Source organism: Drosophila kikkawai, chromosome 2R (genome assembly GCF_030179895.1).
Source record: "Drosophila kikkawai strain 14028-0561.14 chromosome 2R, DkikHiC1v2, whole genome shotgun sequence".
NCBI classification, from domain to species: domain Eukaryota; kingdom Metazoa; phylum Arthropoda; class Insecta; order Diptera; family Drosophilidae; genus Drosophila; species Drosophila kikkawai.
In genome coordinates this window covers 7,792,384-7,817,000 of record NC_091729.1, presented here as the reverse complement: position 1 = coordinate 7,817,000, position 24,617 = coordinate 7,792,384, and the positions used below count along the sequence as shown (strand labels likewise).

The following is a 24,617-nucleotide window of genomic DNA, read 5'->3' as shown; positions in this document are numbered from 1 at the left end:
TTTGTTTTTTATTTGGATTTGGCGTGGGCTTTGTTTTCGTTTTATAACAGGATCACGTCTGTATTCAAGCCCGAATTTTAAATTGGAGAGCTGCTAACATAAGCTTAAGATATAAAATCCGCAATAAACCGTGAGTAACTCCGAGTTTTATCTTATTATAACGGTTAGTAATTTTTATATTTTATTATAAATTTTAATTCAAAGGTCAGAATTTCTTACATTATTGTAATTATCTTGAAATCTGACAATTGCCCAACATCGATATTAGCACCAATTGTAGTGCTAACCAAGAGCTATAAGTTTAAGTTCTGTAAAATCGGTGATCGGTGTAGGATATATAGATACAAGATGCAGAAAGATGGAAATAGACGAATCTCATTCAATCGGTTGTTTATCAAGAAATGGGAGAGGAAATGTTGTGAGTGATATAAAATCAATAGAGGGACTTTCTAGGATTTTAGGGAGATTCATGGAATATTGATTCATATGCGTATTGATCTATTTAATAATTAAATAAAAGTTAAAAAAATAAAGTCTTGGAACATGATTTTATTCAGTTTGAATGCGAACAAGTGTCGCGTTCAACATCAGAGAGCTGCCCACATCAATTTCGACTAATTACAATAAATACAAGATTATAACTTGTCGCACTAGGAAAAATATATTAAAATAAATAATTACTTACATATATAATTTATAATAACATATATTTCAATCTTTTGCTTTTGATACCAGATCGAATTAGTTTGTTGATTTTTTTTACCTTTAAATATAGTAACCAAAATAACATAATTTTATACTTTTAATGTTAAGCTTAGTCTGAACTGCAAGGGAAAATAGAGTTTATATTCGTAAAGTTGGCTCTCCCTTTTTATTCAATATTATTTTTTAAAAACCTTCAATAGCGATGAGCAATTCAAATATCGATTGTCGATTACACAATCGTTCAGTGTGACTGTGGGTGGTAGCAGAGCAATGGTATTATTTTTGGATCAGCGACTGGTCCTGCTGGGGCAACAACAAAATGAAAAGCAAAAGCGAAGCAAACCGTAAATATTAGCAAATGAGCCACTTTGACGCTCATCCAACGTGTTGAGTTGCAAAGGCACAGAAGCCCCGAAGTGCATTTAACCCCGGCCGCAGCTTAAAGGTGACTCGGATCGACGAGGACGAGGAGATAAAACCAGTGTGCAATCTGCAGCAGAAGCCGCCGCCTCACTGCGACGACTGCTGCCATGTCAGCTCCCCTGGCCAGAAATTGGCCGTACATATGGCAGCAACTGAACGCCCTGCTGCACAACACTTCGCCGGTGATCACGCTGATCTGCGTAGTCACCACGTTCGGCTACTTGCTCTCCTACTCGGAGACCGCCATCCTGCTGCTGAGCGTCACCCCTGGATATATCCTGCCAAACGGCAAGTTCTGGATATGGACTGCCTTCACGTTCTGCTTCATTGAGCTGCACTGGTGGGAGGTGGCGGTGGACGTGGTCACCGTTGGCCTCTGCGGCAAGATGCTAGAGCCGCTCTGGGGCCAACTGGAGATGTTCAAGTTCTTTGCATTGAGCAACTTTGGCGTCTCGCTCTTGACCACCGTCTACTACCTGTTCTACTACATGGTCACCAAGAATCCCACTATCCTCTTCGATGTCCACATACACGGCCTGGCCGGCTATGTAGCCGGTATCTGTGTGGCCGTCCGCCAGATAATGCCCGATCATCTGATCTTCAAGACGCGCTATGGACGTCTGACCAATAGGTGAGAACGCAGCTCCTTGCACTATTATGTTAGGTTTTTCTATATGCTTAATCCCGGGAAGTCAAAAGGCTATAGCGTTATACTTAAATCAAATAAGATCGTTACAGAATATCTAGTAAGCAGCTAAGTCCCCTGACAAATATAATATTTTTGATCAATTAGATCTTCAGTTCTACAACCGCGTATTCATTAAGTATTTGTTCTTGATCAGCGTAAGAATCAGAGTAAATTTATTCACGTCTAAGTCAGATTACTTTATGCAAACAATATATATGTATGTATGTTAAAGTAATTAGACATTAACTAATTTAAATGGCACTACAAATATTCTGTATAATAATTTTCATCAATTTCATAGGAACGTCCCCCTTACTGTGCTCATCATGGCTATTATCTTGTGGGCAGTCAACATGTTAGATGGCACATACCCGGCAATGTTCGCTTCCGGATCGCTTGTGTCCTGGATCTATCTGCGCTTCTACCAACACCATCCGAATGGGCGTGGTGACAGTTCGGAGAGCTTCACATTCGTCAGCTTCTTCCCGAACGTCGCTCAGCCGTTTATCAGTATACTGGTTAATCCCATTTACAATTGCTGTTTGCGGGCGGGTGTGGTAAAAACACCCACGCCGCTACGGGCGGTATCTGCCTCTAGCCTTACATCGATCTCGGTGCAAATGCCAGGAGTTGATCCGCACGATATTGAACGAAGACGGTAAGTAAAATTAAATTGGGATAACCATAACAAGAAGCGTTTTTGAAGATACATATATACATTCCTTCTGTACAATTAATATAATTTGGAAAAGGTATTATAACTTTTGTCAGATGAAAGTATTCTTTGATGGAGTTTATTATTTTTTAATTTATTAAATAATTTTTTTATTTTAATTAATTATTAATTGATTTCTTTTTTTGTAGACAAATCGCTTTGAAGGCTTTGAGCGAACGATTGAAGGCCACGGACGCAACCCGACATTCACAGCTGCCCAAGTCCTTCCCACAGCAACAGCAGTTGCAACACCACCAGCATCAGCATCAAAATCCCCCGCACCAGCAGCACAAGTTTCATGCCCATGGAGCTGGACACAGTCACAGTCACGTGGCAGGACATGGTCACGGTCACGGTCACAGTCACGGTCCTGGGCCTGCTCAGACGCCACAGCCAGACTTTCTAAAGTCTGCAAACAGCAGCGGCAACCAGTTGCCCATCACAAAATCGCGGGCAGAGCCGCGCATGATCAGCACTATGAGTAACATCGCAATTCCGATGCCGGCACCACCGCCTAAAGACGGTGGAACCGACGTCGATCCCTCAACCGGTGGTGCGGCTCTACTTATCAATCTAGATGATGTCCCATCCACGTCTTCGACGGCATAGACAGTGTTTCTAAATCTAACAGCAAACATGAATTTTTTGATATTTAAACGAATGATCTAACGATTTACTCCTCCCATTTTTTGTATGAGTAACCAACCATGTTCAAGTACGTAACCAGTAACCTTTCTTCCCCAAACCATGTGCCCCTTTTGTAAATGCCGCTTCGTGTGTTTCCTTTGTAGTGTCTGAAGATTTACGCTTGCTTGCGGCGTACTCCGCCGGCCCTGCTCCTGGAATGTATAATGATGTAACAATAATGAGCAAAATATAAAGAGAAATACCTTCCAGGCAATTTGAGAATAAGTAGAGAGCCTTTACATAGATGAATACTTTCTGTTGTAGTCCTTACATCTAATTGAAAATGATGCTTTATTTAGTTAATAACTGTAAATATAAATATTTAAAAAGTCGATTGCTTGTCTTCTTATTGCCTAGAAAACTAGAGGGTGTGGCAGCGGCTGGTAGATTTCATAATAATTACAAAAAATCATGCGGGCCCCTACTATGGCTTACAGTAGTAAAATTCCAAAATCGACATCTGAAATCATGAAAAACCCTAACACGAAAGTGCAAGAAATCAAATCATATCAACGAAATTTTTATAAATAATTATTAGTCTCCGAGATATCGTCTCTTCGTAAAAATGATTTGGAAGGTCAAACAGTACGTCTGCTAAAATAGAAGTCATTTTCGCAGCGAGTTTTTGAAACACCGATTTTAGCGAAATGCCAAGAATTATTTTAATGAAACAAATTTTAAATTGTCATGTGGTAATGTACTTTTTTGTGCTTTTAATTTTAATCAGAAATAGAGAGTAGTTTATTTTATATTTAATTTTATCCCTGTCGCTCGTTACATTTCTTCACCATATATGTTTTTTATTGATTCAGTAAACTTGAAGAGCATATTTGCATTTTCGTTCGACTTTTTGAATTCCCCTAGGGATGTTAGAACAATGTCAAAGCATAATATTCTGATCAAAACAAAAGATGATATTTATATTGTAGGGCATTATAATTTTAGTCATAAGTTTGCAACCCTATAAAGTGTTTACATATATTCTTGATCAGCATCAGCAGCCGAGTCGATATAGAAGTGTATCTTCTTCATTTTTGAGATATGGCCATTTTGTTTTATTTTAGAATTTCGATTTTAATGTTTTGAAAATCTGACGACTATATCTTATAGCTGCCATAGGAACGATCAGTAGAAGTACAGAAAAATGTAAAGCTGTGAAAGTTTAGGTAAAATGGTGTGTGCATTTAAAGCATAAACAATGATGTTTATTATATTAGATATTTAAAATTTAAATATAGTTTTTTTTATATTTCCTTTTAATTTTTTCTATTAAATTAACCGAAAAGGATCGATTCTTACCAATCCAATAGCAAACTGCAAGGATATACATATGTATGTACAAAGCTTCCTTTTTTCTTTTTGTTATGTTTTTCACCATTATAAGGAAATATATTTATATGCAAGATTCTGTCAATGTTGACCAATGTGACTATATTAAAAAACAATGATTTTAGAGAAGATCAACTATTTCAGGGTGTCGCTAAAGATGTTCCAAGCCACTTATGCTTTATTTTGTTGGTGAACAAAGTATGACTAAAATTATGAAATACCATTTTTTTACGATAAATGCATTTTAACAGAACTAATTTCGTTCTAAATTATAGTTATAGTTAGTTATAGTTTTTTTTAATATTTTGTTTTAGCTACTTCAATATCCAATTTCACCGCAAGCAAACATTGTAATTTTTTTTAGCTAAAGATTATTGGAGACTGTTTGCATTTTTGAATTAGTTTTTGGCGAGATCAATATTGCTTTTTGTTTTTCGGGATCTATGTGAAAAATAAGCATATAAAATAAAATGTTTTTTTTTTGGGTAGTATGTCCTACTTACGATGGCGAACGGTACCAATCAAATCGCTTTAAATCTGTCTTCAGACTAAAATCACAAACTTTATTTAACAACAATACATTTCCAAGCTTTTAGTCCGACTGCATTTCAGTAATGACAAAAAAACTAGTATGGGATCGCGCACTACTAAAAAATTAATATTTAATTAACGGCTTGCTCATCTCTCTTTCTACTATCTTATTAGTTTATTGTTGATACACAAATTTTAAGACAAGAATGAAAACAAAAAACAAATATGTGATAAATAAGAACGAAAATCAAAGCCAGCACTACTTAAAGTCGCGAACAGAGGAAAATCTTACCACTGAGCTTGGGCTTTAATATTCCAAAACGAAAACAAAATATGCCGGGAGTTGATTATATTTTTTAAATTTGCATATACTTAACAATATAAATAATTAATAATAAATAAATAATAATTAATTAATATTACGATTACTATTTATATATCTTTTTTTTACCTGGCTGTAGCAGCTGTATATATATATAATATAACGGTACGTACAGCTGCTACAGCCGATCTCACGGAACTCCTCCCAAAAAAAGGCATTGAGTGGTGAGCACTATATCTCTTAAGTTTAAAAAACGGATAATAGATATTCACTGTATTCAAATTGCCTTAAAAATTAAAATTTCTTTTAGTATATTTTCTCAGAGACCTGTGGTATATTTGAACGGTCCAGAGATGGTCGCTCTGCCGCCAGCTGGTATTATCGTCTATCGGTATCGATTCTCTGCTCGCTTTTTGGGGCCCCAAAAAAGTAATTTCGAGTTTTATTGTCGCTTACAGAGCGGCGCCATCGGAATGGTTAGTAGAAAAGGCCCCTGACCAATTACTGGTAGTGATAAACAGCCAGAGACAAGCGCTGCGATAAGCAGTCAGAGCGGAAAGCCCAAGAAAACAGAAACAAAACGAGCAAGTGTCTGTAAACAATGTACATACATATGTCTTATCGCAGTTTCGTTTCGTTTGTGGGAGCGCGCGCCTGTCAGTGTGTGTGTGTGTCTGGACGTATTTGTGTTGTGGCTCAAGCTTTGGCGGTATTTCTGCCAACGTGTGAATAGCAGCTGTCGAGCTTCGAAGCGAAAACTGAAAACCAAACAAACCGGCCAAACCTTTTTTTTTTTTTTGTCAATTCTTGGCTTATTTAAATGCCATAACCTTTCCAACTACAACGATAACTAGTTTGTAAGCTCAGGAGCTAAACCATACGAATACAAGTAGGTGACGCCCTTAACTGGTTCCTGGCCAAGAGTCTGCCAGTGCACCTCTCACTTTCACTAAAGCTAAAGTCCGTGTTCAGGGCCGCTTGCTTAAGATTTGGGCTTTTGCTTTTCTATATTGTACTATATTGTAGTTAAAACTTCGCTATACCAACTTCTCTTGTACGCGTTTCACATTCTTACCTTTGTAAATAACATTTAAAAGCAGAGCAGAATGGCTAGCATGGCTAGATTGTATCGTCTGGTACAGAGGCTAATTAATATGCTCTGAAGATTATTTAAAAAACCCCCGCAATATTTATGTTTATATAAATATATATGTTATCTTATAATGTTTACCCACAATAACGGTACTTTCCTAAATTGATTAGGAAGCCAATTTAGTGATTAGCTTCATTATGAGCTTAAAATGTCATTTTGGGACTTGACACAGCAAGTATTTGCAGGGTAGCAGGGACTCAACAACTTACATGGCCACGTTTATTGCGCCTGCAGATACTTAAAGACCTCAAATAAACCAATATAACCAACACACTTGCAACTGCCATTCAGCGAGCGACAGTCAGACGGACAGAGACAGATGGAAGCAAAGACACAGATGGAAGCGGAAGCGGGGTACGTGAAACAGCTCCACTTTTGAGCAAGAAAAACCACTGACGTGATCGCTGGGAGCTCAGTTGCGCTTTAGTTACCGCATATAACGGTTGGTTCGCAATAAAATTCAGACAACCTCAGACTGAAACACGGTATTTTTATCGCATTCGCTAAATAAATATCTGTGAGCGGTTAGAGAAAGGTAAATACACACCTGACTGATAGGCACTGTATACGTGTTGCTAAAAAAGTAAACTACTTCCCAAAACGTACAACATGTTATGGTGTTCTTATTAACTGTTTCCGAAATATAAAACTATGCTGAATTACATTAAATATGGATCTAGTGTTGTGTTATTTGAGTGATATTTAACAAAGTTTTCCTCTATTTATTCCTCAGCTGGCGGTGCCACAGCAAAGTCACCGAAAACAATCAAGTCTATTGCCATAATGACGGACTATCAGACGCTGCACTCGCGCCTCGCCCAGGTGGGACAGGAGCACTTGCTTAAGTTCTGGCCGGAGCTCTCACAAAAAGAACGCGCCGAGCTAGTGCGTGACATAGAAGAGCTGAATCTGGACGAAATCAAGCTATACTTCGACAAAGCTATAGTTTCTATTAACGAAAATGGCATTAAGCTAGACGACCGCCTGCAACCGCTGCCCGAGGGCAAGCTGATATCCATCGATAGAGCTCCTGCTGAAAAGTTGGCCGCATACCGAGCCGAGGGTCTCCGACAGATCAGCAACGGCCATGTCGCTGTGCTGCTAATGGCGGGAGGACAAGGTAGGTAATGGCTGTACATATATCGAGAGGAAAATCACCGGTATATATTGTTATTTCCGAATTTAAAATATAAAGAAATAAGCATTTAACCTTAAAATATCGACATTATCGAATGATATAACTTATTAGTCTTTCTTCGATTATATTGGTCTGATATATCAAACAGGAGATCAATTTATATCACATATGTATCACAAGAAGAAAATTGAATACTGGTCGAGTGTGCCAACAACAAAATACTTGTTAATGAAATACTAAAAGCCCTATTTTTGCTCTCTGCTTCTGAGTAATCTGGTTGAAATCAAAAATGCATGTTACTTATTCGGGTCAAACTGATAGATTCGACTTATTGATCTCTTTAGATTATGCCTTTGGTGTGTAAATAATGTTTTCGACTGTACATTGCGTTATAATTTGATAATTACTCAATCATTACAATCCAGTGTGAAACATCGACACTTTACAACAACTTCATTATTACAAGACCAACAACGTTGCATTGTCTGTGTGTGCGTGTTCTTTTATAAAGCGCATTTACTTGATATACAACTTGATATGTACAACGACACTGCTCCATCGAGCACACTCAAACTCAATTAGCCTTAACTTGTGCAGCAGCTCGACTGTTGTTGTAACTCGAAGTGTATTTCCGTGTTCAAGGCAAAAAAGTAACGAAAGACACGCCCAGCCAAAGAGTTAAATCCATTTACTTTATTTGTTGCACCCGTCAGACATAGAGTTTATATGTATAATTAAGATCTGATAAATAAGATCAATAGATTTAGCCATTCTCTATTCGAGAAATAGAGCTAACGGATCACGAAATAATATAGCCATCCTATGATGGGTATTATTAAATATTAAGATACAACTTGAAACAAAAATATATTTTATTATTATTATATTAACAACAGAAATGAAATTATATGATTAAACGATACAGGTATAGTGTTCAATCTGTTTGTAGCTTCCTTCTTTTAGTTCGAATTTAGAGCAAAGTATTACCATTGACATTTCTTTAACTGTTTCACGATTAAACTGCACTGAAGTCAGTCAACTCACGTATTGACCCTAATAGAAAGAGCAGGGGAGTACGAAACCTATTAATTTAAATTAATATTTTAGGCACGTTTAACAAAAGGGTAGGCATAAGAAGTCAAAGTATTTCGAACGAAAAGAACGTTCGGAAAAGAGGTAACCAAAATCTCCTACATTTACTCGGGAATTTTAATGCTGGGTTATTTGAAAAGTCAAGTTTGGCCATAACAAATAAAGGATGGATTACCAAGAAATATCATTTACTAGTCGTTTGTTAAATATTGCTCGTAACAAATATTGCTAATAATACACTTTAACTTTATATTTATGGCTTCTTTTTTAGACGTATTCAAAGTTATCATACCGAAATAACAGATGGCACATCTCGTATATTTATACGTAAATGTACATATACACTAAACTTTGGTATTGGTTCTGACCTTAAGTCAAACCGCTTTTAAATGTTAACATCAACGCAGACAAAAGAGAAAAAAGTAAAGAGCGAAACGGTGGCCGAACTTGTTTTTAAGGTCGACTGGATGAGATATCAATATGCGGAATTTTCTGTTGTTAATTAGTGATTATTTAATGTATGAGGCAGGGCAGAATCCGTGTCTGTGGGTATTCTCTGCAGAAGCACTGAATATTTTGTAAAGTTAACGAACGGTTGACGGTTCCTGCTTGTATTTCTTTCGTTAAATAATACCCAAGGGTGCTTGGTATAAAAAAAAAAAATCAAAAAAGGAGGCTAACTTCGGTACGCCGAAATTTGTCTGGCCTTGCAGTTTGCAATTGGACCATTAAGAATCGATCAATTTCGGTCATATAAATAGAAAAACTAACAGGAGATATAGAAAAGATATATGTATATATTTATACAAAGCATATAATTATTTGGTTTTAATAAAGTTTCAAAAACATTATCTTTAAATAGTAAAAATAACTATATTCTGAGTATAAAATATCTAATATAATATTAATTATAAAACTTAATTACCTATACATCGTTCTGCCATAAAGTCATATAGTCTGCCATATAGTCATAAAATGTTCATCAAATTAAAACCAAAATTCTAAAATAATACAAAATGTATGGCCATCTCAAGGTAGATAAAAAATAAAAAAAGCATCAAAGTTATACATTTTTTTTCTAAGAATTTTCCGATCGGTTCTATGGCAGCTGTATGATATAGTCGTCCGATCCGGCCGGTTCCGACATATTTATATAGTAGGGAGAATAGCGAGAACACTATCTGAAAAATTGTATTCAGATTGAGGGACTAGTTTGGGTAAAAAATGACAGATGCACATGTCTAGATCGACTCGGCTGTTGATGCTGATCTAGAATATGTATACGTTATAAGGTAGGCAGAGCCTCCTGCGTTGCAAACTTCCGACTAAAATTAAAATTCCCTGCAAAGGTTGCAAGAGCAAGCTGCTGTTTTGAACCAATTTCCTTTTAAATAGAATCTCGCCACTATTTTGATATTTTATGTTATATTTTTCAATCTTCTGTTATTGCAGGCACACGACTTGGGTTTGATCATCCAAAGGGAATGTACGACGTGGGATTGCAGTCCCGAAAAACGCTATTCCGCATTCAAGCTGAGCGCATCCTAAGGCTGGAGGAACTGGCCCAGGAGGCGAATGGCGACCATGGTCACATCGTCTGGTACATAATGACGTCAGAGCACACAGTGCAACCCACTTACGACTACTTTGTGGCCAATAAGTTTTTCGGTTTGAAGCCAGAGAACGTTCTATTGTTCGAGCAAGGATCGCTGCCGTGCTTCGAATACGATGGACGCATCATTCTGGATAAGAAACATCGGGTGGCGCGCGCACCGGATGGCAACGGAGGCATATACCGGGCGATGAAACGCCAAGGCATCCTGGACGACATGCGGAAGCGAGGTGTCTTGTACCTGCACGCCCACAGCGTGGATAACATTCTTATCAAGGTGGCGGATCCCGTCTTCATTGGTTACTGTGTGCAGGAGAAGGCCGACTGCGCCGCTAAGGTGGTTGAGAAGGCAGCTCCCAACGAGGCTGTCGGAGTGGTGGCCATTGTTGATGGGAAGTATCAGGTGGTGGAGTACAGCGAGATCTCAGCCAAAACAGCCGAGATGCGTAACTCGGACGGCCGGCTGACCTTCAGTGCTGGGAACATATGTAACCACTTCTTCAGCTCGACCTTCCTCCAGAAAATCGGTAGCACCTACGAGCAGGAGTTAAAGCTCCACGTGGCTAAGAAGAAGATCCCTTTTGTCGACAACGCTGGCAAGCGGCTAACGCCTGACAAGCCCAATGGCATTAAGATTGAAAAGTTTGTTTTCGACGTTTTCGAGTTTGCCCAGAAATTCGTTGCAATGGAGGTGCCGCGTGACGAGGAGTTTAGTGCCTTGAAAAACTCCGATGTAGCGGGAAAGGACTGTCCCAGCACGGCCCGATCGGACCTCCATCGGCTGCATAAGAAGTATATCGAAAAGGCTGGCGGCATAATCCACGGCGACGTCTGCGAGATCTCACCGTTTCTCACTTACGCCGGGGAGAATCTCGCCTCGCAGGTCGAGGGCAAGTCGTTCACCAGCCCTCTATACCTGCGAGACACCCGCGACCCCCTGCCCGGACACCTGTAATTCGTGGAGGGGACAGCATCGAAGCATAGACTGATCGACGGATAGTAGTTGTTTCGATTATATTTGTACATTTTCCTTTTAGAGTGTTTAGATCGTAATGGTTTCCCCGACTTTAGAATGCCGACATGAAAATTTAAAGAATTTCAGTACTTAAAAGGAACGCCTTGTCTAACTGTAACCCCATTATACCCCTTTATGCCCGTTGTTTTTTCGTTTTGGCAATTAATTGTGCAATTGTAATGTGAATATATACAATAATATGCATATATAATATGAATATTTTAATATGTTGTAAAATATAAAAATTGTAAGTACATCCAACAAACAGTGAACCATTTCTTATGAAAATATTATGGAAATACATACGAGGGAGGAAGCACATACATATTGGAATAATTTCGACCCCAATGTCAAATGATTTACGCCAATTTTGTTCTCGAAGTAATGAAAACTTTAGGGTCATATGTACAATATGTACATACGTTCAGAAATCCTGCCTCTTGAAGTCTACGGCGATCCTTTCCGGATGAAATTTCGTTGTCAATTTGGGCTGAAATGGCCTTGGGTGACATGAAAGGGTCCCTTGATCAAGAGTGACAATCTGCATAACGGCTGCTTCTTCCGACTATTAACACGAAGCTAGCTTTCATTAAATTATTCTGGGTATTCTAATCTCTTGACGACTGAGTTACTGAAAATATCGACGATGTATCGCGATAGTAAGTCGATATTTTTAGCTGGCTCTACAATCTTAAGACATTTTATGTAGCAGTCCAAAACTTTGATTTATACGAACTCGAAAGCGACTGAAAAACGAATTACTGAATATATCGGTGATATATGGCGATAGTTAGCCGATATTTTCAGAAATTTTTATTGGAACAGCTGTTTTCAGTTGGAAATATCAGCTAATTATCGCGATTCATCGTCAATATATTCAGATATTCGTCATTCAGTCGTCAAGGGAATACCCCGAATACAAATTTTAGAAAAACGGGGTTAATGTTCAAGTGCTACTTACAAATGCTCTAACGCGTCGTTTAGACTTTGAGTCAAACTTCAAATAAACTGTCGAATTGACTTTAAGACATGTATATTACGAGAATACATTTTCAAAATTGATTTTTGAAAATTCCGGGAGACAAGACGAAATGCAGTCCTAGGTGGAAACAAGAAATCTGGATTTTCGTGCGATATTCAATTGTGTGTTATATCGATACCATCGATAACATCGATCCGGTCAGCGGGCGGTCGGAATTTTGTGTTAATAAACAATTAGGTAATAAGTAATATTATGCTTAGGAATCTGTCATTGCGGTCGCTGCGCATAACACGCGCACTTACGCATTGCAATTATGCGACCAATGTTCCCGTAACCACGGCCTTGGAGGGATGGCCGGCCAAACTCAAGGCCGCCGGAATTGAGGACACGGAGTTCAACATCAAGTGCATTGTTTCGCACGTTCTCAACCGGAAATTCGTATGTACCTCCGCATGCAATGAGTGTAGACAGTTTAACTGACTGCCCTGGTTAACTTTGTCCACAGAACACGGTCCCCGATTCCCTCGCCCAGCTGAACTTCAATCCAACGCAGCTAGCGGACTTCGAGCGTTTCCTGGAGGCGCGATGTGCGCGAATGCCCCTGCAGCACATCATCGGGGAGTGGGACTTCATGGACATCACTTTGAAAACGGCTCCCACTGTCTTTATACCGCGCCCCGAAACGGAGGAGTTTGTGCGCCTTGTTATCGAGAACTACAAGGATGCCAAGCACGTCAACATGCTGGAAGTTGGCTGTGGCTCGGGTGCCATGTCCCTGTCTATGCTGCACACCCTACCACAGGTGGTATCCACTGCCATCGAGAGGAGCAAGGCGGCCACAGTTCTGGCGGCGGAGAATGCCAAGCTGTTGGGTCTAGAGGGTCGCTTCAGTGTGCACAACCACACCATGGAGGAGGACAAGTACATGCCGGAGGAGCTGAAGGACCAGAAGTATGACTTAATCATTTCCAATCCGCCGTATGTCAAGACGGACGAGTTTCAGTACCTGCATCCAGAGGTCGTTGTGTGAGTAGTGGAGTGCAGTTGCATGAGATGGCCGGTTATTGGTTTCCATTATTCCAGCTATGAGAATCTGAATGCCCTGGATGGGGGTTCCGATGGTTTAAGAGTAGCTCGACTGGTCTTTGAGCTAGCCTGCTGCCACCTGCACCCGGGTGGACAACTGTGGCTCGAGCTCGGCAACGAACATCCCCCGCTGGTCAAGACCATTATGAACCTGAAGTATGAGGGCCGGCTCAAGTTTCTGTCCAGCTACTACGATCAGTACAAGCGCGAGCGATTTGTCCAGATTGAGAGAGTTTAGAAGGTGTATTCCCTATACATGAAACGCTGCCCAAGTAGATACGACTAGCACAATGCAATTAGCTTTTAGGATGCCCATGCATTTAGCTGTGATTTGGAATCATGACCACAAGAACTGCAAGCTGCCCAGAGGCTAACCCCCTTATTTATGCAATATAAATATACTATTAGTGCTCGAACTTGATTGTTGTATTCAAATCTTCAGGGGAATATGGCGAAGCTTGAGAAAGCTCCGAGAGAGAAAGCTCCGGCAGGCAGCAACAAGTGGAACAGCCTCCATCCGCTCAGTTGGAAATCGCAGCTCACGCCGCTCGATTCAGCGGAATCCACAGATCCGTCTCCGCGAGTTAAACGCGGTTTCGTCGTGGCCGTCGCCGTGGCTTTTAATTCAATTGATTTCGATTTCGAGCTCCGGCCAACGAATTTCTCCATGCGGCTGACTGGTGTGTGTTGTTTTACTTTCCAGTTTAGGTTTCATTGATAATAAATTATAATTAACGAACGGGCAAAATTAGTAATTAAAGTCTCAGTTTCTATGAAAATCACAGCGGAGCTGATAATAAAAGCGAAGAAGATGTAGAGGATACAACAAAAATAAGCACAAAAAGTACAAAGGCAAAAGAAAAACACGTTAATCAAGAAATAAGTTAAATAAAACCCATATAAAAATTAATGTGGATACATACGAACAACTATGTACATATGTATGTATCTAAATGCGTTAATGAATTTATCGGTGCGTGCAAATTAAACCCAAACTTCATTTCGAAGGCGGTTCGGATTTTGTAAAGTTTCAGAAACCGATTACCCAGATCGTGACATTATTTTATGCAGTTTGTCTGCTCGACTGAGTGCAATTTGGATCTGTGTGCGTGTCAGCAATCGAATGCTCAATATTAATTGAAAAGCAAAGTCACGTTCATTTTTGGGCGACTGGTTTTCCGCTGGAGCCGTGTTTATCGCCTTACTTACGCTTGTAATTTGAGCACACTCTCAATATTTACTCAGAACGTGCTCGCCACATCCTCCTCTCTCTTTAATAATTGCGAAAAGTAATCTGAATAAACAAGGTTTCGGGCAAAGATTTATCTGCTGGCTATTTGCCTAGAGCCGCTTCGAAAAGTAAGAAGCAACCACCAGGCCGAAAGCTCATCCGATCCGATCCGCTTTTGTGTGTTGTCATTGCTTTTGCTGCAACATCAATTACCAAAGCAACAGGAGGAGCAGCAACACCTGCAAAGCCAATAACCACTGAGCGAAAGTTTCGCCGAGTCGCACGCCGCGCCGGTTATGTTAACAAGTGTGGGTTGTTTTCTTTTGCAACCCTTCTTTTTTTCCATTTCATTTCATACGCACCGTGGGCCCAGGCAGCGAAAATATTCATGTGTTACTTACTACTTATTATGTGACACAGAGACTTCGGTTACAATGCAGAACGACCTATAAAGTCACTACTTGAGGGGAATTATGGTTTCAATATAAAAACATCTCATTAATTCAGTTATTTATACTTCATTAAAGTTAAAAATAGATTTTTTTTGATTGGAGTTTAATTGTTCATTGTTACTGATTATTTTTAAAGGAAAATGGCACAAAACATTATTAGTGTTGTGAATTATTAAGATAGTGAAAAGAATATGGTTGATGCCTCTGGCTTTTATGTATACCAAGTTAAAACAATTGGTGTGTTAACAATATGAAACCCAAATAACTCCTACCAAACCCTTTTTTTCATCGCTCTCAGCCCAGTGTCACATTGGGCAACCGAAATTTGGACGACAGCCTATGAATACATGAGGAAATAAATACATACATGAAAGTTAGTCCCGAAAATGAGAGTTCGAGCTGGGGCGAGCAGATAGAGTTTTTAATTAAAGCTTGTCGCGTAGACGATACAAAGTCTACATACATCGACAAATTATTCAAATGCTTCTCAGGCGCACTTGGAGAGGAGGCATCAATTAACAGAGAGACCACTGCAACGGAGCAGGAGGAGCCGACGCGAACCAATACTGGAAAATCACATACCCATATAAGCAACAAAATATAGGCATTTAGCTCCTGCAACAAAATGAAGAAGCGTCAGCTTCGGCCGCGCCGAATATCGCTAAATGAAAACCACAAAAAATACTTGGGCAGCGGCCACAATGATGTACAAATATTTACCAATACAAAAGAACCCAATCAAGTCAATTTAAATTCATCGTCAAAGCCGCTGCTGACAACTACAGCAGCGGCGACCTCAACGGAGGCTGACGCTGCGGCTGAGGCTGGTATTCTGGCTGCTCTTCCCGCTTCGCCTCCAGCAGCCGCTCAGATAGCACATCAGAAGCAGCAGCCAGATCTATATGTAAGCGCACAGCGGCCGCAGCAACAACACCAGTCTCGCCAGCAGCAAAGACAGCAGCTGATTATGTCGCCTACAATAATGGCCGTTGATTATTTTCCACTGCGCTACAAGCTGCGAAAATCCAAATCGACGCCGAGTCTTAATTTTGACGGGACGAGGTGCCCCATGGAGGAGGATCAGTCCGACTGTCACAGCATATCCACATTTTCACCCCTGAATCCCGCCTCGGAGGCTACGCAAGTGCAGGACCAACATGAACAATTTTCACGCATCACCAGCCCCAGCCATAAGAACAGCAACAATAGCAATGCCACGCCACCAACAGCGGAGTCATTGCGCTTCGGCTGCTCCCACTACAAGCGTCGGGCCATGTTTGTGGTAAGTACAATTTAAATAATTTGTATACCTTAGCCTTTGGCTTAGTAGTAACTACAGCGACGCAGTCGTTATCTGAAAATTTGAATAAATGTTGGATAATAATAATGGAAGTTATCAGACAACATGTTTGTAGCAACATTTTACCCTCATAGCTTGGGGTAAAGGGTATCCCCCCTTCGGTCACTCTTGACTGTAGCTTTCTTACTAGTTTTTTGTGTGAGGTTACCCCGGGAAAGATTTTGGTTGCTCGAGAGGTTGGGTTATCTTCGGTCTCTCTACGTGCTACCACGAAAGGACTGCAGGATGTTAGTGTTAGTTAGGCCACTGCGACGCATGCAGTCAAACTTCAAGAAATACGATGAATCCGAGGCCACCGAAACCTTGGATCATTTAATCTGCAAGTGCCGGGCTCTATCGCGTTCAAGATGAAGACACTTTGGCGCCCCAGTGCTGGCATCCTTAGAAGATGCCTCCAAGAGGACACCAGGCGAACTAAGTGCCTTCGCCAAGAACACATCGATCCTCAAAGATCTCGAAACTGCCTAATAATCTACAGGTTCATACGTTACAAAGACGGACAACTAAGGGCCATTATGGCTTATGGCCCCAAGAGGACCGTCCAGTTTAACCTAACCTAACGCCACAGGAACGATCGAAAAATGAACAGAAATAATGTATAACTGTTTTTCTAGATATTTACATATACCCTGAATTTATATAAAAAATAACAAGAAAAAATTAGTTGTGCCGCAATATCATTGGAAAACGAACAAAACCAATTAAACGTTACCATATTATACCATAATCATTCGTAATAGATGATATGCGGGTATCCCATATGTTTTTGGGAATGCAGATGAGCATTCGAATTTATTTCTTTATAATTTTCATCACACCAAATGCCATTTAATTGCCTCTTTCAAGTATGTACGTTTGTAGCAATTACTGATCTCTTGGAAGAATAACCATTCACCATTGTACATAATTTGTAATAAAAATATGGAAGAACCCTTCTTAAATGTTTATGGATCCATCGATTTTGTTGAAATTATAACGGCGCCAAACGGAAGCCATTTGGTATACGTCCATCTTCTTATTCTTTCTCGCCTGAATGGGCATTTAAACTTTATTTATTTGTTTTTAAACAAATGATCAAATAAAGTGTCTGAAGTCTAAACAGATACATTCCACGGTCAATGTTTTTTGTGCTTGCTGTAATTTTCATTATTGGCACGAAATGTTTTTCCAGGGTACAAATAGAGTACCGAAGTGCCACGTCCATGACGACGACTAGTAAATAAAGCCCTAAATTAAAAATCACCTTTATAATGTGATCGAAAGGTACTGTAAAGCTCTTTGGAACTGCTTACTTTTCAGAAGCGATCTATTGATGCCTTACTTAAAAAATAATATAGAGATACATCCCGTACTTATCACCTTCCGATAAATATGTCGGTCGCTCCTAATTGGCAAAGTAAATATCTGTATATAGTCTGGGAACGATTGCTCTATATGAACACACAGTTTCGGGATAAGATAAACGCATTGTTTGTTCACATCAAGGGAAAATGGAAGTGTTAAATGGCCACTCGCCTCTGGGGCAGCTACCCGAAAATGCGTGCGTTGTGAATAAGAAGCGGAGCAAAGCCAACCGTGCCCGTGTTTGCACTTGTATCCCGGCGGAGCTGTTTATACAATTAAAAATAGAAGTGAGAAATCTAAGGACGAGAGCAGCCAAATATTACATGGTATTAAAAGAAAGACGGACATGGCTAGATCAACTCGGCTATTGATGCTGATCAAGAATATATATACTTTATAGGGTCGGAAATGTCTCCTTCACAGTATTGCAAACTTCTGACTGAAATTATAATACCCTGCAAGGGTATATAAATTGTATTTGCCTTGATTTTATGTTGCCCATAAATTTATGTGAACTTTTTCTTAATTCTATAATCTGTTTCTTAGTTTTGGGCCAACTTTTCATAAATGCAAATATCGTACATATTTTTTTAGCTTAAAGAAAGTGTTATAACTACTCTTAAATATAGTCCAGTCCTGTAAAAAATCCTCTCGAATTTAAATTGGGACTTGAAAAATATGTTTTGGTTTGTAGAAGAGTATATATTTTTAACTGCTTTGCTTGAGGAGGTCGCATTACTGTTGAATCAGGTGGAGATATCATGAACTCAAATATTTATTTTGGCTGTACAATGCAAGAAATTAAATTATATATAGTATATAGGTACCTGTGGACTTAAGCTCAATTTAAAATGAAACCCAATGTGTCGCAATGTCCGACATTTTTTAAACTCTCATTTGCATTGTGTGTTCCAAATAATATTTTTTTTATTTCTCATCGACGCCTAAATTTGACGTTTGTTTTTGCTCATCTGTTCTGTGCAATGAAATTAATTTGGTTAGTCTGGAGTTAAGGAATTACAGTAACAAAAAAGGTAAAAAATAATCTTAAATTAAGCGCGTCAACAAAACGAGGGGAAACACAAAGAAACCGGATTCGAAGATTCTTCTCCACAGTTTCTGTTCCTCAAATGCTATCAACACAGTGGAGTTAATACCCTGCAGTACCACATTTCATCAGTAGGCTTTTTCATCAACAAATCATCAACGCGCCGACTGCGACGCCGACAGAATCGACGCTCTGCCGACTGCTACTTGAACCCGAACTCCCTTCGGAGACCCGAACTCCCTTCGAGTCCGATTTGTCGGTGCATGCAAAAAAAAACAAAAACAATTTGCATGGGCTTCGTTTTTTGAAGTCCGAAACAAAGTAGAAGACGCAATTAAAATAGATTCTCGAAGGTTCGACTCCATATTTTCGGAGCAACGGTTTTCGATTTGTCTTGCTTCTTCTTATTCCCTTTGCATTCGAAGTTGAAGTGCTCTGCACTGCAGAAGTGTCGTGTGTTTCATTAATTAATAAATATATTATTAAATAAATTCGTTCCGGGCCTTATTGGAATATATAAAAAGGTGAGTAAAGTGAAGTGTTTTTAATTAAATAAAAGCCTATGTGTATTATTTTAATTATTATATATTATATAATATATTATTTTTTTCTTTTCTGATCGCAGTAATGGCCAACATATTGAAACGAGGATCTTTTGGGTAAATTCTATTTAATTGTATTATTATTATTCCCTTGATTAATTATTATTTTTTTGTAGATGCAATTGCCCAAGTGGATAGAACTGAGCCTCCAGAGAAGTTACTGCGCAAAAAATTTGGTCTACGTCAATAAAAAGTGGAAAACCGAGTAGCAAACAGACCCTGAGGCCTTTCAATATATGGATTTAATGTTAATTGTTTATATTTGTGTCTTAGTGTTGGTTTAGAATTAGTAAGAATAAATAATATTAATAAAATCTCAAGAATTTAATATTATATATGAAAAAAAAAAATCATCAATAATTCATCGAAGAATCATCATCATTTCATCGATCAAATATTGATGAAATGTTGATGAAATACTGATGAAATGTTGATGAAATAGTGATGAAATGTTGATGAAATACTGATGAAATGTTGATGAAATACTGATGAAATGTTGATGAAATGTTGATGATTCATCAGTATTTCATCAGTATTTCATCAACATTTCATCAGTATTTCATCAACATTTCATCAGTATTTCATCAACATTTCATCAGTATTTCATCAACATTTCATCAGTATTTCATCAACATTTCATCAGTATTTCATCAGTAATTCATCAGTATTTCATCAACATTTCATCAGCCTTTCATCAGTATTTCATCAATAATTCATCGATGAAATGATGCTTAAATGTTGATGAATTGCTGTTGATGACAGCCTATGACATGCCCATGTTAAATTCATCAGTAATTTGTATGGCAATTCATCGCTTAATCATCAACAAAACGCTTCGGCTATTGATGAAACGTTGATGAAATGTTGATGAATGGTACTGCAGGGTAAATACTTATACTTATACTTATAAACATATGTACATGTGTATGTACGTATAAAAAGTGTTTTTAAGTTATAAATAATTCTGAATGATAGTAGAGACGGATATAGGCGTTGTGTACCCAGATGATACAAACTCATACATACGTGCATATGTAACTATACCTGGACTTATTTTGTTATTTGTTAATGTCCTGAATTTTGAAACACACTTGATCTTTGACAGATGATCGGCACCATATGTGATAGCTCTAGTCTCTGAGATCCGTTTCTTTCATACAGACATCCGAAAATGGATAAATCGACTTAGCTGGTAATGCTAATCAAGAATATATACCCTTTATGGGGTACAAGATGTCTCCATATGTTTCTTACATCCTTTTTTTGTTTGGTAATGAACTATTATACCCTTTTACCCTAAATATCGGGTATAACAAGGATTACATTATAAAATTGTATGTTCTAAATGTTAAGTCTATTGCTTAGGAACAGACATTAAGGGTGACCCTATCTTATACATTCGTGTATGAATTCAACTAAAAAATTCATTGAAAGATTTCGAAAGCAATTCAGAATACCACTTATTTTTTGTTAAACTTTTTTAAACTGTATATAATTAATTACATTAAAAAAGATCAAAGGAGACAACTATCTTCACATGCCGAAGTTCATACATCCTAACATTAATGGGATAAATAGGGGCGGAACATTTTTCAGTAGTAATTTTCTCTTTGATCCTTCTTTAGGGACCTTACGGGAAAATTCTGTAATTTAGAGAACATTTACAAGTGCCATATTTCGGAATAGATAGGTTGAAAACGATAAAGCTATACTTTTCCCCCAATGTGATAATAAAGTCCAACCAGACTCATCCGCCATTTATATTTTAAGTTTTACTCAGATAGCTCCAAATCTGAGAGACTAGTTAGTCACAATCAATGTAGATTTAGTAATAAACACTTGGATTAAACAGCAAAACGTGTCTCTTATGGAGCGGATTTAAATATAAGGATTTATTAAGCCTAAAACCTGAAACCAAGTACACATTACGCAATGAATTTAAAAATAGGGTTCCACTAAAAACTAAACCTCCCCCGTGAAAATGTATTGGCCCAAAAACCGAATCGATTTGATACAGATTCAGTCTGTATTTATCATAAGCTAATTTTGATAATATGAAATACCAACGGGTGAAGCATTTAACATATATTTAATGAACCAACCGAGTAGCTTTTTAGATCTTTACAAGCGGATTTAGTGCTACCAGCTGATTTAATTAGTATCCGAATTCATAGTTCATATAAATTTTTAGTCCATTCATTCGTGTGTTGTTTATAATATTGCTAACTTTGACTCCAAGATCTGACGTAAAACGAAGAGGCTCTGAGGGACAGTCTCGTCGCTCATCGTTTACTACCATTTGTCTTGGGCGGTTTCCCAGCAGATTTCGTTAATTAGCAAATCCATTTTGAAATTAGGGGCCGTGTCAGCGTGGTCTGCTAATGAAATATGCTTTTTAGTCCATATTCGACAGTCCTTGTCTGGGGAAGAAAGACGTAGTAAGACTTTAGCGTAGCCCATACTTATGTCGAATTTAAAAAAAATCACATTTTGTTCCATTACTAATTTATGTTTTGTGTTTTTTATTTATTAATAGACGCCCTGCTGCAACAAATTCTACAAGTGCCGCTTCTGCCATGATGAGAACGAGACACATCACTTTGATCGCAAGACCCTCACCGAGCTGATCTGCTCCGAATGCAACACACGGCAAACAGTTCGGGAAAAGTGCGAAAATTGCGGCGTCCGATTTGGCAAGGTAATATTTCTTCCAACACAGCTATCTTATATTATATTAGAATAATTCTGAACTGCGATGATAATATGACAGAATCGAAAATCTGCTACAAAAGCCCGTATGAAAAGGGATTGATTTAACTAATAGTTTTCCGAACGAGGTTTTCCACATACATATACAGAATCTTTAAACAGTTTGACAACATTCAGTACATTACACACCTGAAATGAACTTCTGTAAATATGCTTATTAAAAAACTGAAAACTTTCGAGAAAATCATTCTTAAAGTATACTACAATACACATCTTACCTTTAAATATTATCATCAGCAATATTTTTCAGCTATTCATCACTTTTCTGTAAACCTTATTTTTGAGAGAGGAATGAGATCGCGAGAGAGTCTGTTTTGACGGGATTGTTGTTAGCTCGTTAATGAAAAGCTGTTGAATTTGTGGCAACTTTCTAGATTTGATTCTTTGGGAGAAATATAAAAATACTTTGATTAATTTTGGTGAATAGATTATTTAAATACTAATATATACATGTTAGTGCCCCTTTTGCTAGTACTCAGTAAATTGCATAAGCTTTAAAATTGCATATTAGATTTAATTCTGTTAAATAAATAAATAATATATGTTAGTTTTTTATTACTGACTCTGAAATCACAATAGTCTTTTTATCCATTAAAATAATGTCAAATATAAATATTTAATATCAATTTCCAATAGATTTCAAATAATAATTCGAGGTGTCAAAATTGCACTTATGATCTTACGGACTAATACAAAAATGTAACGCATTCCATCTCTTACAGTACACCTGTCTGATCTGCAACCTTTTCGATGATGCGGACAAGAAGCAGTACCATTGTCATGGCTGTGGAATATGTCGCATTGGAGGAGCTGAGAACTTCTTCCACTGCGAGGTCTGCAATATGTGTCTGCCCATCCAGCTGAAGATCGATGGCCACAGGGTGAGTGTAGTGGACACATTTTCTTACTTTTGTAAGTGGGTATCGACCTCCAACGCGACTTGAAAGTACTCAAAGAAATAGCAAATCCGTCCGAAAATATTAATTTTATGTCAATTCATTATCCAAAACCGGTTACCCAAATATTTTTTGTAGCCATTCGCCGATTCGCAATCCAGTTAAGTGGCTATGGATGTCAAAACTGTTGGAGGGATAGCTTGCTTAATTAGGGGGGAACCTCGTAGCTGGCACCGAAAAACCAATCGAATTTACATAAATAACTGAATGTGAAAACTCCTATTTCCCCGCAGTGCGTGGAGAACATCTCTCGATCCCATTGCCCGGTCTGCCTAGGTGACATTCACACGTCGCGCATTCCCTGCCACATTCCCGATTGCGGCCACCTCCTACATAAGATGTGCTTCGACCAACTGCTAGCTTCGGGCCATTACACCTGTCCCACCTGCCAGACCTCTCTAATCGACATGACTGCACTGTGGGAGTACCTGGATGACCAGGCCCAACGAATGCCGGTGGCGCTGAAATATGAGAATCAGCGAGTGCACATTTTCTGCAACGATTGTCACAAGGTATGTTTTATTGTTTTAAAGCTAAGAACAGCGATGTATTGTTTTCCCTCCTTCATCACAGACTTCCAAAACCAAATTCCATTTCATTGGGCTCAAGTGCGTGCACTGTGGAGCCTACAACACAACGCAGGATGTGAAACGTCGCCTGTCCTTGGTCACCGATGAGCCCTCCTCGGCGTGACGTCCACCGATTCACGCAACGTTAACAGCATTATGAGCCGCATCTGCAACAGGAAATCTCTCTTGCCATGCTCAACACGTTTGAATACACAAAATTGCTACATTTACACACAACTGAAGTCGAAACGCATTGAATTTAGATCAAATTCGAGCTGGTATCGAATAGAAAAAAACCACAAACAAAGACAAAGGCTTAATAGGTAACTCTTGGTTGTGCTCAGGGAATTCCTAGAGACTTGAAAATATTTAGCTGAAATAAATTGTGATAGGTCTTTGAAAAGTGGCATCTTAACTATTTGTTGTCTCTAGGGAATCCCCGAACTTTAACCGCTTTACTTTTGCACTGAACTTTCTGAAACAACAAAAACCTACACTTCACTCGAATTTTAAGTATTCTATCCGCGATAATAAATGTTGGTAAACTTCTAGTTTGCCCAAGTGGAAATACCTGTAGTGGTAAAGAATGTTTTTTTAATAAAGAGAACTTGAAAACATGAACAAATTAGATTCTTAGATTATTTTTCTTTACTTTAAAGCTGAAATTTAAGTATGGTTTTTCCTTTAATTTAATGGAAGTGGATCGATTTCTAACTATCCAATTTCAAGGATTTTCAAACAGTAGCGCTCGAATATAGCTTCCCTTTACTACTTTTGTTGAAAATAAAGTTTTTAGCAGAGTTAGTAC

At 38.5% G+C, this 24,617-nt stretch overlaps 4 protein-coding genes and 1 long non-coding RNA gene across 8 annotated transcripts; all 5 read left to right on the top strand.

Annotated features, from left to right (window-relative positions):
* The first annotated feature begins 939 nt into the window (after window positions 1-939).
* On the top strand, window positions 940-3,550 carry LOC108079984 (transmembrane protein 115). Of its 2 annotated transcripts, XR_001770894.3 has the most exons (4): window positions 940-1,759; window positions 2,118-2,474; window positions 2,681-3,246; window positions 3,323-3,550. XR_001770894.3 is itself a non-coding variant. In XM_017174550.3 (3 exons), exons 1-3 carry the CDS (start codon window positions 1,236-1,238, stop codon window positions 3,138-3,140), a joined length of 1,341 nt encoding a protein of 446 aa, XP_017030039.1. In that variant the 5' UTR covers window positions 940-1,235; the 3' UTR covers window positions 3,141-3,550. The 2 variants fall into 2 exon arrangements, 1 of the variants encoding a protein (XP_017030039.1); XM_017174550.3 differs by having other exon boundaries at window positions 2,681-3,550.
* Window positions 3,551-5,743: 2,193 nt separating this feature from the next.
* Window positions 5,744-11,729, top strand: mmy (UDP-N-acetylglucosamine pyrophosphorylase mmy). 2 transcript variants are annotated; one of them, XM_017174546.3, is made up of 3 exons: window positions 5,744-5,876; window positions 7,287-7,673; window positions 10,236-11,729. In XM_017174546.3, exons 2-3 carry the CDS (start codon window positions 7,337-7,339, stop codon window positions 11,348-11,350), a joined length of 1,452 nt encoding a protein of 483 aa, XP_017030035.1. In that variant the 5' UTR covers window positions 5,744-5,876; window positions 7,287-7,336; the 3' UTR covers window positions 11,351-11,729. The 2 variants fall into 2 exon arrangements, with proteins under 2 accessions (XP_017030035.1, XP_017030036.1); XM_017174547.3 differs by lacking the exon at window positions 5,744-5,876 and adding an exon at window positions 6,768-7,088.
* A 677-nt stretch (window positions 11,730-12,406) lies between these two features.
* On the top strand, window positions 12,407-13,894 carry HemK1 (HemK methyltransferase 1). Its single transcript, XM_017174539.3, has 3 exons — window positions 12,407-12,830; window positions 12,898-13,418; window positions 13,476-13,894. Exons 1-3 carry the CDS (start codon window positions 12,645-12,647, stop codon window positions 13,714-13,716), a joined length of 948 nt encoding a protein of 315 aa, XP_017030028.1. The 5' UTR covers window positions 12,407-12,644; the 3' UTR covers window positions 13,717-13,894.
* A 116-nt stretch (window positions 13,895-14,010) lies between these two features.
* Window positions 14,011-24,377, top strand: Rchy1 (Ring finger and CHY zinc finger domain containing 1). 2 transcript variants are annotated; one of them, XM_070283695.1, is made up of 6 exons: window positions 14,011-14,158; window positions 15,460-16,443; window positions 22,052-22,213; window positions 23,007-23,165; window positions 23,474-23,752; window positions 23,814-24,377. In XM_070283695.1, the coding sequence occupies exons 2-6, from the start codon at window positions 15,787-15,789 to the stop codon at window positions 23,931-23,933; spliced, it is 1,377 nt and encodes a 458-aa protein (XP_070139796.1). In that variant the 5' UTR covers window positions 14,011-14,158; window positions 15,460-15,786; the 3' UTR covers window positions 23,934-24,377. The 2 variants fall into 2 exon arrangements, with proteins under 2 accessions (XP_070139796.1, XP_017030027.1); XM_017174538.3 differs by having other exon boundaries at window positions 14,022-14,158; window positions 15,653-16,443.
* Window positions 19,334-19,828, top strand: LOC138928168 (uncharacterized). The gene is made up of 3 exons (XR_011444656.1): window positions 19,334-19,437; window positions 19,539-19,572; window positions 19,632-19,828. It is a non-coding gene; the product is annotated as an uncharacterized lncRNA (long non-coding RNA).
* Window positions 24,378-24,617: the final 240 nt, after the last annotated feature.